This window comes from Dendrobates tinctorius, unplaced genomic scaffold (genome assembly GCF_039654945.1).
Source record: "Dendrobates tinctorius isolate UK_male_01 unplaced genomic scaffold, ASM3965494v1 ptg000070l, whole genome shotgun sequence".
Lineage (NCBI taxonomy): Eukaryota > Metazoa > Chordata > Amphibia > Anura > Dendrobatidae > Dendrobates > Dendrobates tinctorius.
Genome location: NW_027361738.1, coordinates 27,026,021 through 27,044,062, shown reverse-complemented (window position 1 = coordinate 27,044,062; position 18,042 = coordinate 27,026,021). Strand labels below are relative to the sequence as shown.

The window sequence follows — 18,042 nt, the reverse complement described above, 5'->3', positions numbered from 1 at the left end:
GTAATGGTGTGGGTGGCATTTCTTTGGAGGGCCGCACAGTCCTCCATGTGGTCGCCAGGGGTAGCCTGACTGCCATTAGGTACCAAGATGAGATCCTCAGACTCCTTGTGAGACCATATGCTGGTGCAGTTGGCCCTGAGTTCCTCCTAATGCAGGACAATGCCAGACCTCATGCGGCTGGAGTGTGTCAGCAGTTCCTGCAAGATGAAGGCATTGAAGATATGGACTGGCCCAGCCGTTCCCCAGACCTGAATCCGATTGAGCACATCTGGGACATCATGTCTCGCTCCATCCACCAACGTCAAGTTGCACCACAGACTGTCCAGGAGTTGGCGGATGCTTTAGTCCAGGTCTGGGAGGAGATCCCTCAGGAGACCATCCGCCGCCTCATCAGGAGCATGCCCAGGCGTTGTACAGTAGGGAGGTCATACAGGCACGTGGAGGCCAAACACAATACTGAGCAACTTTTCCTTGTCATGAGGCATTTCCACTGAAGTTGGATCAGCCTGTAATTTGATTTTCCACTTTGATTTTGAGTATCATTCCAAATCCAGACCTCCATGGGATATTCATTTTAATTTACATTGATAATTGTTATGTTTTATTGTTCTGAACACATTCCACTATGTAAAGAATAAAAAATTGCAACTGGAATATTTCATTCAGAGATATCTAGGATGTGGTATTTTAGTGTTCCTTTTATTTTTTTGAGCAGTGTATAAAAATATTGTAAATACATAGAACAAAATGACAATGTATGGTGTATAGAATAAAGCTTCCATCTCCCCATCATGGGCTGGGTTTATTAGAAGCTGTACGTTCTGCAGGTGTCACTGAAGAGGACGAGGCTGCAGCCTCCAAATATACAATACTGCAGCAAAATGCTGAACACAAGGTTGTCAGAACTACTGCACTACACAAATCAAAGGACAGGTCATGGGTGCGACAATCACGGTACCAATAACACCAAAGTTATCTACCTTAATCGTAATACTAAACTGATAACAGCTTTCACTTCTTCCGGTGTTGGAGGCACAAGAGCTGCAGGAGCGACCTGTAAAGAGAGTTTACAAAGTCTGTGCATGTCACACACATACCGTATACGTTTAGGTTATGGACACTGAAATGTACGTAGGTAGGGCAGACAGGTAAGGCCGAGATCACACACAGTGATTTACTAGCAAAATCTGCCCATATAACAAGCCAATTTTGCTGCAAATCTACTAAATAATTCACTCCTCAAAATGACAAAATGAATTAAATATGCTGAGAAAATCTGCACCAGGAACTAAACAGTAAGGCTTTGTTCACATGAAACATTTGGAAAAAAACGCCGCTAAATAAATGACATTTCTAAAATCTCAATCAGACAGTGCTTTTTTTTTTGTTTTTTTCCCCGTTTTTTTGAGCTACAGACATTTTTTTTTAAATCGATTCTTTGGCCGAATGCACACACTGACGATGCATTTTCCAGGTGGATTTCCTTGCAGAAGAATCACAGTTATACCTTAATGAGATATTAAAGACTCTACACGTTGTGGAAGTTTTCCATACAGTGACATGAGCAGATTTTAAAATCAGTAGTATGTAAATTCTTTGTGCAGATTTTATTGCAATGCATAGGGTGAATTCTACAAAAAAAAAAAAAAAAAAAACAGCAACAAAATTAGCATGTAACACGTGCAGATTTTGATTTATAAACATAAGAAAATGCTAAAGAGACGCAGTTGAAAATCTGCATCAAATTCGCAACACGTGCAACTGGACTTTGTGTTTTTGTTGCATTTTTTTTACCCGTTAATTGAATGGAAATAATAAATGCATCAAAAAAGCATTTAAAAAAATGCATCAAACACGGAACATTGTTTCTGCAAAAAATCTTTTTCCACCCAAAACAAAAAATGCTGCAAAAAAACACTGAATTTGTATTTCAGATATCAATAATACACATGTATATGTAAAATAAAAAAAAAATCCACTACCAATCCATGGATAAAATCTGTAGTACCAACCACAATTTTCTACGTAATTATATGTCTTCAATGTATACGGATTTTACTGGTGAATTGGGAATTTTGAGAATGACTGATCAGTTCAGGAGAAAGAAGCAAAATTCTCTAATAAGATATACTAAAAACATTTTATTTTTAGGTGTACTATTGATATATGATTTAAAAAAAAAAAACAAAAAAAAAAAAAACGGTTTTTGATTTTTTCATTCTGCCACCCAAAGATCACAGTAAAGCTCAGCTCACATTTATCCTGCGCTCTGCGCTGAGCTCTTGCACCGGAGTTTCCGTGTAAATCTCTGAAATACGTGAATCAGACGGAACCACCGGCGGAAAATTCCCTGTAATGAGGCAGATGGAGGCACTGTGGATGTAGTCTGACCTGTGATCTGGCGGTGTCCGTCTTTTTAGGCATGCATTAAAGTGTGGTCCGCCACAGTTATGTGCGCCTCTGAAAGGAAGGAGACCGCTGAACAGAGGCCATATGGAGTCCAGAGTAACTCTGCTGCCTCATTATAGTGAAAGGATCCCTCGGGATCACGTTATTCGGAGACTTATATGGAAATCCAGATGTACTTAGAGCGACGGATAAATGTGATCAAAAATGTTATGTAAAATGCTTCCAAAAAGTTTCAACTCAATCCACAAAAAAAAAAAAAACAAGTCCCCACTCAGGTCCATGAACTGTTAATGGAAATATATGGGGCTTCCATGTTATTGGTAGTACAAAAGCTATGGAAAAGAGCTATGGCTCCTCGCCCCCCAAAAGAAATTCAGCAAATACTGCGCTCCCAAATCAAAACGCCCCCCTCCCTTCTGATCTTCAGTGTGTATAAACCGCAGTTGGCATTTCTGTAGTGATGAGAACCTGCCTAATACATGGTGTCCATGTCTCCAAAAGAACAAGCTGGGCACTGCAACGTACTGGGGCACTACAACGTACTGGGGCACTGCAACAACAGATTTGCAATTTCAACTCCGCAACATCCACTGTTGCTTGTTTCTGGAAAACATCCATGGAGTCAAAATTGTCACTAGACCTGTAGATAAATTCCACATAAGGGGTATTGCCACGTTCAGTTGAAATTGGAGCCATGTTTACTCATTTTCCCATGTGAAAATGTAGTCTGGAGCTAAAACAAAATTTTGGCGTTTAAAATGAAATTATTTTTTCTTCACTGCCCAATAGTATAACATTCTGTAACCCAACAGTGGTGTCTATATGTACACTGCAACTTTAGATGGATTCAACGAGAGGTGTAGTGTGTACAATGGGGTAACTTATGAGGGGGTTCTGCCTCCTCATGGGCTCTCTAAGTGGGTCATGGCACCCGCAAACCATCATAATAAAATCTGCACCACAGTATGGTGTTCCTTCCCTTCTGTGCCTGAAAAGTATTTCCCGATTACATGTAGGGTATTGGCGCACTCTGGAGAAATTGCACCCAAACCGAGGTGCATTTTTTTCCTATTTGCCCTTAGAAAGCTTGGGGTTAAAATATTTTTTTATTATTATTTATTTATATAGCGCCATTAATTCCATGGTGCTGTACATAGGAAGGGGGGTTACATACAAAGTTATAGATATCGTTAACAGTAAACAAATTTACAATGACGGACTGGTATAGAGGGGAGAGGACCCTGTCCTTGCGGACTTACATTCTACGGGAGAGTGGGGAAGAGACAGAAGGTCGGGGGTGCAGCAGCTCTGGTGGTGATGAGGCGGCGGCTCGGGCGGTGGTGAGGCGGCAGAATGGTTATTGCAGGCTGTAAGCTTTCCTGAAAAGATGGGTTTTCAGGTTCCGTTTGAAGGATCCAAGGGTGGTGGATAATCGGACGTGATGAGGCAAGGTATTCCACAGGATGGGGGATATTCGGGAGAAATCTTGGAGGCGGTTGTGTGAGGAATGAATAAGTGTGGAGGAGAGTAGGAGGTCTTGGGAGGATCGAAGATTACGTGAGGGAAGATATTGGGAGATAAGTTCAGAGATATAGGGAGGGGAAAGGTTGTGGATGGCTTTGTAGGTCAGTGTTAGTAGTCTGAATTGGATTAGTTGGGGAATTGGGAGCCAATGGAGGGATTTGCAGAGGGGAGAGACAGGAGAGTAGCGAGGAGAGGTGGATTAGTCGGGCAGCAGAATTGAGGACAGAGTGGAGTGGTGCAAGAGAGTTGGCAGGGAGGCCACAGAGGAGCGTGTTGCAGTAGTCAAGGCGGGAGATGATGAGGACATGTACAAGAGTTTTAGTAGATTGAGAACTGAGGAAGGGACGGATTCTGGAAATATTTTTGAGTTGGAGGCAATAGGAGGTGGCAAGAGTTTGGACGTGTGGTTTGAAGGACAGGGCAGAGTCGAGAGTTACTCCGAGGCAGTGGATTTCAGGTGCGGGAGACAGCGTGATGCCGTTTACCATAATAGATAGATCGGGTAGGGAAGATACGCGAGATGGAGGAAAGATAATGAGTTCAGTTTTGTCTACGTTGAGTTTTAGGAAGCGAGAGGTGAAAAGGAGGATATGGCTGATAGACACTCCGGGATTCTGGACAGCAGAGAGGTGACATCTGGGCCAGAGAGGTAGGTCTGAGTGTCATCTGCATACAGGTGGTACTGGAAGCCATGCGACTTTATGAGTTGTCCTAGGCCAAGAGTATAGATGGAAAAAAGTAGGGGCCCCAAGAAAGAGCCTTGGGGGACTCCAACAGAGAGGGGGCAGGATGAGGAGGTAGTGTGGGAGTGGGAAACGCTGAATGTGCGGTCAGAAAGGTATGAGGAAATCCAGGACAGGGTAAGGTCTTTTATGCCAAGGGAAGAAAGAATCTGTAGGAGTAGGCAGTGATCAACTGTGTCAAAGGCAGAGGACAGGTCAAGAAGGAGGAGGATGGAGAACTGTCTGTTAGCTTTGGCTGTCAGTAAGTCATTAGTAATTTTGGTCAGGTCAGTTTCAGTGGAATGGTGGGGGCGGAAGCCAGATTGCAGGATGTCAAGGAGGGAGTTAGATGAGAGGTGGGAGGAAAGTTGAGCATGGACATGCTGTTCGAGTTTGGAAGCAAACGGGAGCAGTGATATGGGGCGATAGCTGGGCATAGCAGTTGGGTCAAGGTTTGATTTTTTGAGAATGGGTGTTATGGTGGCATGTTTGAAAATAACGTTTTAGTTGTAAAAAAATATAATTATTCTTGCTTCACTGCCCAATGGCATAAAATTCTGTGAGGCACATGTGGTGTCAATATGCTCACTGCACCCCTGATTAATTCATTGGGGGTGTAATTTGTAAAGTGGAGTCACTAATGTTGGGGTCTGCTTTTCTGGTACATGGCACCATCGAACCATTCCAGCAAATCCTGCACTCCAATAAGGTGCTTCTTCCGTTCTGAGCTTTGCACTGTGCTTCAAAAGTAGTTTTCAACCACATATGGGGTATCTCTGTACTCGGGGGGAAATTGCGTAACAAATTGTAATGTTCATTCCTCCTTTAATCTCTTCTGAAAATTAAAAACTTTGGGCAAAATAATATTTTAGTGGAAAAAATGGTAATTTTCCATTTACTAAACCCAATAATAATCTTTAATAATCTTTATTTTTATATAGCGCTAACATATTTCGCAGCGCTTTACAGTTTGCACACATTATCATCACTGTCCCCATCGGGGCTCACAATCTAAATTCCCTATCTTTGGAATGTGGGAGGAAACCGGAGGAAACCCACGCAAACACGGGGAGGTCATACAAACTCCTTGCAGATGTTGTCCTTGGTGGGATTCGAACCCAGGACTCCATTGCTGCAAGGCTGCAGTGCTATCCACTGAGCCACCATGCTGCCCAATGTTACACAATTCATTTCTTTCTGCCCAAACAGTAGTTTTCCACCACATATGGGATATCGGTGTACTGAGGAGAAATTGCTCAACACATTTTGGGGTCCATTTTTCTCCTGTTACCTTTTGAAAATAAAAAATGTGGGGCTACAGTAACACTTTTGTGGGAAAAATTTGATTTTTTTTTTATTTCCACAGCTCAACATTCTAAAAGAAAAAAAAGACGGAGGGGCATTTCCCAGCACGTCCATCCAGTTTATATAAAATTTATTTTTATTAGAAAATTTTAAAAACGAATGGAAAAATTGAGAGAGAGACTCTCAGCCTGACGCGTTTCTGGCGCACCTCGGCGCCCTTAGTCATTGTGATATAGGTCTCAACGTGTCAACCTCCAACATTTGCCTCTCCCACCTCAGACATTATAAAATTCTGTGAAGCACCTGGGTGTTCAAGATGCTCACCACACAGCAGCTAGATAAATTCCTTGAGGGGTGTAGTTTCCAAAATGGGGTCAGTTGTGGGGGATTTCCACTGTTTAGGCACATCAGAGGCTCTGCAAACATAACATGGCATTCGCTAATTTTTCCAGACAATTTTGCATTCCAAAAGTCAAGTGGTGCTTTTATGTTCCATGTGCTGCTGTGCACCCAAACAGTAGTTTTCCCCCACGTAATGGGTATCAGTGTACTCAGGAGAAACTGTACAACAAATTGTATGGTCCATTTACTCTGGTTATCTTTGTGAAAATGCAAAATTTTTGGTTAAAGCAACATTTTTGTGGGGAAAAGTTAGATTTTCATTTTGAATGTGGTTTTCAGCACTTTGAGGGGGGCGGTTTTTAAAATGGTGTCACTTTTGGATATTTTCTGTCACATGGGTCCTTCAAAGTCACTTCAAATGTGATGTGGTCCCTAAAAAAATTGGTTTTATAAATTCTGTTGGAAAAATGATAATCAACTTTTAACCCTTCTAACTTCCTAACAAAAAACAATTGTTTGAAAAATGATGCAGATGTAAAGTAGACATGTAGTAAATGTCATTTAGTAAATATTTAAATAAATTAAATAACCCTAAAACTCTCTGGTTTTAGGGTTATAAAAATTAAAGCTCGAAAATTGCAAACATTTTCAAACTTTCGGCCCAAGTTATGATATCTTCACAAATAAATGCAAAAAATATTGACATAAATTTACCACTAACAAAGTACAATGTGTCACAAAAAACAACGTCAGAATCACTGGGATATGCTAAAGCGTTCCAGAGTTATTGAGATATGAAGAGACACTGGTCAGAATTGTAAAAATTTGGCCTGGTCATGAAGGAGAAAACAGGCTTGGGAGGTAAAGAAAATGTCTGAAGCACGTGGAGGAGATCTGATCACATCTCACATGGCCGTTACCTTAACCTGGTGCAGATTTTCTGTGCACCAATCTGCAGAGAACATCCACAGCCTTTCTATCCAGCGTGGACGCTTCCTTGGAGGACTCACCTGTCCAGATGATGGGACAGGAACAGACACTTGTGAAGGTGCAGCTTGGCCGGACGACTGAGGTAGATTGGCTGTAGGCTGCGCTGGAGTCTGGAGAAAGGTGGCGCTTGGCTCTGTTGCTGGAAATATCTAACAGATCAGGGCTGGTTATTTTCCCAGTCATCCATATATCACACATTATTCGTATAGCACTAACATATTCTGCAGCGCTGTACACAGAAGTATTGTCGGATCCACAATGGAGCTCGGGTAATGCAAATTTCAAGCTAAAATTTGACATGCAAAATGGTGAGCTATGAACTGTGCTACAGCTGGAGTATAATTTTACTCTGGATCAGACTATTATAGACTTGGATCAGAGATCAAGTGTTAGATGCAAATCAATGTTTTCTGCGCAGAAGCGCCATTCTCACCTCAGAGTTTGGTAAAGAATCTTTCACACGTGGAGACTGGGGGGAAAAAAAAAAGACAGAACATGGTTAAAACGGGGAACCGCAACAATTCACAGCCTTGTTACTGAAGGGGTTAATTCCATCTCTATCACTGGGCGTTGTCGAATAGGGCTCTGTAGTAAAACGTTTGCAATTTACTGTTTGTTAAAATTTCCAGTGATTCTTGAGATAGACACTTTTCTTTTGTTTGCTGTCACGGAGACCGACCACCATCACATCTCGTCAGCAGTACGCGTACGGTACTTACAAACTCTCTTTCGATTGAGCTTGTAAGCACCGTTTGGAAACTGTCCAGGATCACTGCAGTGTGCAGTTGCCTCCTATTCCCGGACAGCTTCAGCGCAGTCTTTGCAAGCTAGACGCCAGTGGTGGTCGGTCTCCTAGGCAATAAGCTGTAAACAAATGAAAAGTGTTACTAGCTCAAGAACAGCTGAAAATACATGGACCTACAAAATATGTGATAGGTGCTGAGACCCCCACAATAGCTGAAAACAGGTGTCTGATGTGCTCTGCTCCTGCCTGAGTGTCCATACAGAGCGGCCACAGGCGCAGACCCCTCCTATGAATTCCATCAACGGCTCTGTGTGCACGCTCAGGGAGGAGATGATTAATAGTGTTCATGTGCGGGGTGGTTCAGAACTGATCACACAACTGGTGGTGCGACTGCCATGTTGCGGGCCCTGGGCTTTCATAAAATGTCGGTGGTCAGTGGAGTATCCTTCTCATTGATTTCCCTGAGGTGGGCTTCGGGTAAATGGCCACCAAAGGTGGCGCATGCGCAGATTGAGATATCGGGAGTCGAGATCTCAGTACCGCTACGACACCCCCTTATCCCAGCATGGGGCCAGCAGCATCGCTCCACTCCTGCTGGTGCCGCCACCGGCTTCCTGCTGCCAGGACCTGCCTACTGTAACCCACATTTGGATTATAAGACAAACCCCCATTTTCCTTCCAAATTTTGGTAGAAAACAGTGAGTCTTATAATCCGAAAAATACAGTAGGTTACTTGCGTTTTTTAATTTTCTTTTTTGTGTTTTTTAACATTTGTTTTTATCGTGTTTTTGAGGCTGCTTTGTTTGTCTCTTGTTGGTGTGTCATGCTTTAAATAAACCTGCTTTGTTTTTGATGCTTCCTGATATTTGGCTTTCACAACAATTTGCTGATGCAGTCATGTGTGGATTATTTGCATTTTTGATGCGGAAACACTAAAAACACATGTACCGTATATACTCGTGTATAAGCTGACCCCCCTAATTTTGCCACAAAAAACTGGGAAAAATTATTGACTCGTGTATAAGGCTAGGGTGGAAAATGCAGCAGCTACTGGTAAATTTCAAAAATAAAAATAGATACCAATAAAAGTAAAATTATTTGAGACATCAGTAGGTTAAATGTGTTTGAATATCCATATTGAATCAGGAGCCCCATACAAAATACACCCCATATAATGCTGCACAAAGGTTAATAAGGGCCCAATAAGATGCTCCATAGAATAATATGCCCCATATAATGCTCCATAAAGGTTATGGCCCCATAAGATGCTCCATAGATTATGCCCCCATAACATGCTCCTTAGATTATGCCCCCATAAAATGCTCCATAGATTATACCCCCATAAAATGACCCATAGATTATGCCCCCATAAAATGCCCCATAGAATATACCCCCATATGCTGCTCCATAGAATATGCCCCCATATGCTGCGCCATAGATTATGCACCCATATGCTGCTCCATGGAATATGCCCCCATATGCTGCTCCAAGGAATATGCTCCCATATGCTGCTCCATGGAATATGCTCCCATATGCTGCCCCATAGAATATGCTCCCATATGCTGCCCCATTGAATATGCTCCCATATGCTGCCCCATAGATTATGCCCCCATATGCTGCTCCACAGACTATGCCCCCATATGCTGCCCCATAGAATATGCCCCCATATGCTGCCCCATAGAATATGCCCCCATATGCTGCCCCATAGAATATGCCCCCATATGCTGCCCCATAGAATATGCCCCCATATGCTGCTCCATAGATTATGCCCCCATATGCTGCTTCATGGAATATGCCCCCATATGCTGCCCCATAGAAAATGCCCCGATATGCTGCTCCATAGACTATGCCCCCAAATGCTGCCCCATAGAATATGCCCCCATATGATGCTCCATAGATTATGCCCCCATATGCTGCTCCATGGAATATGCCCCCATATGCTGCTTTATAGAATATGCCCCCATATGCTGCTCCATGGAATATGCCCCCATATGCTGCTTCATAGAATATGCCCCCATATGCTGCTCCATAGAATATGCCCCTATATGCTGCTCCATAGATTATGCCCCTATATGCTGCTCCATAGAATATGCCCCCATATGCTGCTCCATAGAATATGCCCCCATATGCTGCTCCATAGATTATGCCCCCATATGCTGCTCCATAGAATATCCCCCATATGCTGCTCCATAGACTATGCCCCCATATGCTGCTCCACAGACTATGCCCCCATATGCTGCTCCATAGACTATGCCCCCATATGCTGCTCCATAGCATATGCCCCCATATGCTGCTCCACAGACTATGCCCCCATATGCTGCTCCATAGACTATGCCCCCATATGCTGCTCCATAGAATATGCCTCCATATGCTGCTCCATAGAATATGCCCCCATATGCTGCTCCATAGAATATGCTCCTATATGCTGCTCCATAGATTATGCCCCCATATGCTGCTCCATAGAATATGCCCCCATATGCTGCTCCATAGAATATGCCCCCATATGCTGCTCCATAGATTATGCCCCCATATGCTGCTCCATAGATTATGCCCCCATATGCTGCTCCATAGAATATCCCCCATATGCTGCTCCATAGACTATGCCCCCATATGCTGCTCCACAGACTATGCCCCCATATGCTGCTCCACAGACTATGCCCCCATATGCTGCTCCATAGACTATGCCCCCATATGCTGCTCCATAGACTATGCCCCCATATGCTGCTCCACAGACTATGCCCCCATATGCTGCTCCATAGACTATGCCCCCATATGCTGCTCCATAGAATATGCCTCCATATGCTGCTCCATAGAATATGCCCCCATATGCTGCTCCATAGACTATGCCCCCATATGCTGCTCCACAGACTATGTCCCCATATGCTGCTCCATAGAATATGCCCCCATATGCTGCCCCATAAATTATGCCCCCATATGCTGCTGCAAAAAAAAAAAATGCCATACTCACCTCTCCTGCTCAGGACCTGGCACCTGTGATATTCACCTGTCCGGGGTCCATCGCTGCTCCCCGCTGTCTGCCACCTCGTCTGTCAGTGACTGTTCAGCCAGCAGAGGGCACGGCGCGCACTAACAACATTACTGCGCCCCCTGCTGGCTAAACATCACGGACATAAGAAGCAGCAGGCGGTGGTGAGCAGCGTGGGGACGCGGACAGGTGAATATTGCTATACTCACCCGTCCTGGAACGTCTCTGCAGCCCCCCAGCTTTTCCACTGTCTCCCTTCCTGCCTTCAGCGGTCACGTGATACTGCTCATTGCCACTCATGAATATGCGCATATTCATGAGTTTAATGAGGGGTACCATGTGACCGCTGAAGGCAGGAAGGGAGACCTGGAGAAGCGTGGGGCTGCATAGAGTGCCAAGACGGGTGAGTATGATCTGTGACACCCCCTCCCGCGCTGACCCCCCAGGTATATGACCGTATAAGCCGAGAGGGGGACTTTCAGCCCAGAAAAGTGGGCTGAAAATCTCGGCATACACACGAGTATATACGGTACATTTTTTTACCTGCAGATTTTCCGCACCTAATGCAAGTCTATGGGGAAAATCAGCACAGAAGACTCCATGTACCTGCCAGAAACATTCACATGCTGTGGATATAAAACCTGTGCCGCGGGTGATTTTACGCAGCATTAAAAAAGAAGCACAGAGGGCAGGAGATTTCTATAAATCCCATCCACTTTGCTGGAACTGTAAGACGCTGCGAATACATTAAATGTCCATAGTTAAACACCATATCATTCTTAGGTATAACATTAAAAACCCAGCAAGTTAATAGAATATATGTTCGAATAAGTGATAAATAAAAATAATAATCTGTCTGTCTGCAGCCACCACAAGGGGGAGCTTTAGACCAGATTGTATCATTCAGTACTGTACAAAGGATAACTGTAGGAAGTGTGCTCCCCCTAGTGGACCAGACCAGATTTTCACCAGTCAGTACAAATTAGTTTTCATAAAAAGCAATTTTATGGCAGAAGCAATAAAGGTTTAGCATAACAATTTGCCTGCATACCCTAAGTTGTAACACAGCTGCTTTGCCCTCCTCACTTTCCTCGTCCAGCTCATCATCACTCCACTCCCATCCTCCATCTTCGGTTTTATGAAGTCGACCACTTGATCCTGGCACTCTTCGAACCTGAAAAAAAAGAGGGCAAACCACAAAGTGATGGCACCGTTCATCAGGTAGACTGTGCAGGTGGCGCACAAAACAGTGTTGGTCCCGGTGTGAAACTTTACCTATTACTCAAGTCATGAGTTTCGCTTATAGTATGTGCAGCACAGTGCAAAACATACAAGTAATGATCTGTGAAGGGTTTAGGGATATGCTTCCTTTATTCTCAATCGTTCCTATCATAAGATCTCATTAGTTTATATTTTACAATTGTGCTCAAAAGTTTACATACCGCAACAGAATTTTTGCCTTCTTGGCCTTTTTCAGAGAATACGAATGGTAACAATGGAAAAACATTCTTTGGATAGTTCCAGCTGCGTAAAATGTCTTCTTTATTAAATCATGTTAAAATCAGATGAATGAACGAACTCTCCACGTGATAGCCACACGCCTAACAGAGGCTACGCGTTTCGACCTGTGCGGTCTTTGTCAAAGCCATACTGAGCACCATACATAAGAATCTATATAGACAAAACTCACCAATAGAAAAGCTCAGCAAAGTCATGTGATACATGATAGAAGGTCCTTTACAAACGAATAAGAAAATATGCAAACATCACATACAAAAAAACAGTGAAAAAGTAAAAGACTTAAAAGAAAAAATTATATAAAATTCCAAGAAAAATAAATTATAATCCCGCTTGCTGTTCTTTTAGGACGCTTTTTCAGCAGGATCCTTATCAGCAGAGGCAGGATTACAATGACAGGAGTTTTTTCATTGTGGTAATGTACATGTATTGTTTCCTGAAACAAGAGGCAGCTAGAATCTAAAAATGCCCCAGTGGCCAAAAAAAAAAAAAATAACAAAAAAGACGTCACTAATTTGAAAATGGAAAAAAAACACATTTAATACAAATACCGGAGTAGGTGATTTTCTGATGATAGCTTCCATTTAACATGATCGTTCTGCGCAGAAGATCAATGTTCTTGGCAGCATATGTGGCAAGTGTGCTATTGAGCACGGTGATTTTTAAGCAACATTAAAACTCATTTCACCCGAACAAATTTACAGTAGTTAATTTGTCGAGCGATTGGCAGCCTACTAACAATACCTGATTATGTTCATAGGAGCATTTGTTCCCAATCAACCACTGTGTAATAGCACCCTTAGGCTCTGTTCACACTTGTATTTGAGGCTCCAATGCAGATTCTGTCAAGGGCACAACTGTAGAAGAAGCGTGCAGTCGACAGTCTTTTAGTTGCTAGCTGCTATAATAAACCAATTACAAGCTATAATAAAGGGTCTCAATGACTGTAGAGAAGAACCATCGCTCATATAAAACAAGGCAACAAAAATCCAATAATATTCGCCCAAATATCTCATTACCGGGACTCAGTGACAGCAATTAAATAACACGGCTAAGCTCGGAGCACATTTACCACCGGAAGAGTAAATTAATATTCTGAGCCATAAACCGCTCTGGATTCTCATTTAGAGATAGGAAAACCAGCTGTAATAGTCTGGGAATTAAATAGCTAATGCTTTTTATACCTTTTTATTCTTAGAGTTTTAACTGCCATATTACATAGAAAAGCTTGGGGATTGTCTCGTAACCTACAGAGCTCTAGTACTGTTTCACATTAGCTTCTTCTCCACCAAAGAATCCGATCGACTCGCTTTAGATTTTTATTTCCAGAAATGAGAATAAAGGAAGCAATAAAGGGGACAAAACAAAAAAAAAAAAAATCACCTACTGTTTAGATCAGATTTTTTGCTACAAGTAAATATAAAAAAAAAAAAAAAAAAAAAGGTAATTTTTTTTTCATCATGATTTGTGCTATAAACGAATATTAGCAAAAATGTAATTTTCATATTGGCAAGTGGGTTTTTTTTTTTTTTACACTTAAAGGGACCCTATCTCCAGACAAAAACGCTATTAGCCTGCAGATATTGGGTTAATTTGCAGGTTCATAGCGTTACTAACTTGCCCGGCGCCCGCACTTAGCTGAAAGCTGCAGGGAGGAAATTCCCAGGGCGTTGTTCGTGTTTCAGACACAGGGTGGTGCCAGCGCTTGTTCAGGTACCGCTCTGAGGGTGTAATCGACTGACTGACAGCCGGCCATAATGCAACCGAAAGTAGCCAGGGAAAAATAAAGTAAATTTTTTTCCCCTCAGCGCTCGGCTGAGTGCGGGCGCCAGGCAAGTTAATAATGCATATCTACAGGTTAATGGAGTTTTTCCTGGTGACAGTACTTTCGGGAAGATTTTTTCAGCAGACTCATTATCATCAGAGGCAGGATTACATGGCCAGGTATCACTTCTATACACAGCTGACACCACAGGATCCACCAATTACAATAGGTGATGTCACAGCTGACTCTGCTCCGTCTCCCTCCTTAATGACCTTAGCACATGCTTTGTGGGTTGCACACATTGAACAGAAGGTTTAGTCTTTGTAGCCTATGCTTTCTTTTAAACCAGTACCCTGTTCTCCTTTCTACTGAGCTATGTATCTCTCGGGAAGGGGGGTAGTAGAGGTTATCACAACCTATTTCTAGCTATAAGGACACTGAAATATGAAAACAATCTTATCAAGGTTTAATCTTTAAAATGGTACTCATGTTATGAAATTACTATGGTTAGTTATTGTGGCTTGCAAAAGGCATTTTTCGTGCTTTGATGCCTCACAACCTGGAATTTCACTTTTTTTTGAGTGCTCCCATCAGATCATGTAAAGAACATGCCTACAACTGTCAACATTTGGTTTTCTTTTTATTGTGAAGCAAACGACAAATAGGATAAAATAACTCAAAGTGTCAGTGTGCATAACTCTTCACCCCTCTAAAGTCAGTACATTGTAAAGCCTCCTTTTGCAGCAATTATTGCCGAAAGTTGCTTTCCACTGGGATTTTTGCCCATTTCTCAAGGCAAAACTGCTCCAGTTCCTTCAAGCTATGATAGTTTCCTCTGGGGAACAGCAATCTTAAATGTGACCACAGATTCTCAATTGGATTTTCGGTCTGGGCTTTGACTATACCACTCCAAAACATTTACACGTTTCCCCTTAAACCACTCGAGTGTTGCTTTAGCAATATGCTTTAGGTCATTGTCTTGTTGGAAGATGAATCTATGATCCAGTCTCAAATCAATGACAGACTTAAACAGGTTTTGCTCAATAATATCCCTGCATTTCGCACCATCCAATCCCTCGACTTGGACTATTTTTGCCGTCTCTGCTGCCGAAAAACATCCTCACAGCATGATGCTGCTACCACCATGTTTCACTGTGGGGATGGTGTTCTTGGGGTGCTCTGCAGTGTTGTTTTGGCACCAGACATAGAGTTTACGTTGGTGGCAAAAAAGTTCAATGTTGACCTTATCTTATTACAGCACCTCCCTCTATATATTTTGGGAGTCTCCAACATGTCTTTAAGCAACCTCAAAACGAGTCTCACAATTTTTGTGTGCAAATAAAGGTTTTTTTCTGCCCTCTCTTCCATAAAGGCCACCTCTATGGAGTGTAAAGCTTATTGTGGTCGTATGGATGATACTCTAGTTTCTGCTTGGGGACTCTGTAGCTCCTTTAGGGTTTACTTTGGTCTCTGTGTTGCCTCTTTGAATAACGCCTTCCTTGCCTGCGCTGAAAGTTTTGGTGGGCCTCCCCTCTCTTGGCAGATTGTTGTGGTGCCATGTTCTTTCGATTTGATAGCGTGGATCACCAGAAATTGAGATATTTTTATTACTCAACCCTGACTTGTACTTCTCAAGAACTTTTTCCCTGACTTGTTTGGAAATATCACTGATCTTCATAGTGTCTGGTTAGTGGTGCCTCTTGTTAATCGTGTTGCAGTCTCTGTGGTCTTTCAGAAAAGGTGTTTATATAGTGATAGACCATGCTACACTTAGATTACACACAGGAGGACATCCTTTAAGCATGTGACTTATGAAGGTAATTGCTTGCACCATAAGTCTTTAGGGGCTTCACAGCAAGAGGGGTGAATACTTATGCACATGACAATTTTTAGTTATTTGAGTTCATAAATTCAATTTTTGCCTCTATTTTTCTCACTTCACTTCATCAACTATTTAGTGCTGATACATCACACACAAATCGGATTACAACAATATTTAAACCCAGGTTGTAAAGTAACAAAATAAGTTAAACGTCTCAATTAATTTGCTTTTTTTTATCTATTGTCATTTTCCTGCTGTGACAGCTTTTATCATTGCACCCAGTTCGTTGTTAACGAGACCAATCGCGAGAGTCTAGCCGAGTATGATAAGGAGTTACAACCCAGAAAAGGAGTTAACGCCTAAGATTTCAGTCACTTCTCTCTGTCACCATCAGCAGTTTCCAGAGCAGTTCCTCTTTTCACTGCTCACTTGAGCCCTGATCTTGTTCAAAGACCCTCTTATATGGAGACTCTGTGATAACACCAGATTTCACTTCACAAAACAAAATGTAAACGTGATAAAAAGAGATCTCTTCTACCTGATGAGGCCGGTGAACTGAATTGTATGTGTACGCAAAGTTTTTTTAAGGAGGTTTTGGAGCAAAAACTGAGCGGAAACTACAAATTATCTACATATAAAAAAAACTTGGGAGGTTCTACACAGTATACACTCCAAAAACTCAGAATAAAACACTGTGTGCACATACCTTAAGAATGGATATATAAACCTTGGTGAAGTTTTCTCTGCCTAATATTAAATTGTATTTTCCTCTAGACCTTGACTCATAACATGACACCTTTAAATTTAACGATTATACAGTCATTCGCATAGCAAGTACACCAGTCACATCAGATCAAAGATCCATTTAAAAATGTAAGCAGTTTGCATTGCAAAAGCTGGTGACAAGTTTGCTAATATATGTGTGTTAGTGAGACCTACTATGCAAAAACTCTTTTGCCTAGTTGGTACTGTGTAACAGGTCTATATCCAGCTGTAGATATAGTGGCACATCCCATTTTCTATTACAGGCCTTGGGCAACGATGCTAAATCCTGTGAGAACAAAAAAAAAAAAAAAAGCCGGATTACTTACCGGTAATGCTCTTTTAATGAGTCCACGACAGCACCCACTGGAGGTATCGGATCCGCCCCATTTGGAACAGGAAACCCTACAGGAAAGATAAAAGGGGGCGGTCCGCCTTTCCTCCTCAGTTTTGCATTTCAGAGTACCAGCAGGACCGCCAAGGATTAGGCAATGTCTTGTAATTGTAACTTTACTTATCCAACTTTAGCAGATATACTTTTAACATTCATATTTGTAGCAGGGAGGGAAGTGAGCGGGTGCTGTCGTGGACTCATTAAAAGAGCACTACCGATAAGTAATCCGGCTTTTTACCCTTCGCCACGACAGCACCCACTGGAGAGATTCCAGAGACCATCACCTGGGTGAGACCATCACCTGGGTGGGACCACCGTGCCAAGGACAGTCCTGCCAAAGCTTAGGTAAGAGGTAGACGAAAGATCAAGTCTATAGTGTCTATAGAAGGTAGAAGGGGATGACCAAATTGCCGCCTTACATATGGTTTCAATTGGAACGTCTCCCCTCTCCGCCCAGGAAGTCGCCATTGCTCTGGTGGAATGTGCTCTGATGTTTCCCGGAGGCTCTTCATTCTTTGCAGAGTAGGCTAAACGAATGGCATCCCTGATCCATCGGGAAATGGTGCTCTTTGTGACTCCATACCCTTTTTTACGGCCCTGAAAAGAAATGAAGAGAGCCCTACACTGCCTCCAGCTCTCGGACCTTTCAATATACTTTAGGACAGTTCTTCTGACGTCCAAAGTGTGGAATTTCTGCTCTTCCGGAGTGGAGGGATTTTCAAAGAAGGTTGGGAGGAGTATCTCCTGAGACCTATGGT

At 42.6% G+C, this 18,042-nt stretch overlaps 1 protein-coding gene across 1 annotated transcript in view; it reads right to left on the bottom strand.

Moving 5' to 3' along the window:
- OXSR1 (oxidative stress responsive kinase 1) overlaps positions 1-18,042 on the bottom strand; it is a 149,398-nt gene that overhangs the window by 6,745 nt on the left and 124,611 nt on the right. The window contains exons 11-14 of the mRNA XM_073581496.1: positions 12,075-12,197; positions 7,726-7,761; positions 7,313-7,441; positions 981-1,054 (exon numbers count right to left, since the gene is read on the bottom strand). Of these exons, the coding sequence (XP_073437597.1) occupies positions 981-1,054; positions 7,313-7,441; positions 7,726-7,761; positions 12,075-12,197 (362 nt within the window). The remainder of the gene's footprint in view (positions 1-980; positions 1,055-7,312; positions 7,442-7,725; positions 7,762-12,074; positions 12,198-18,042) is intronic.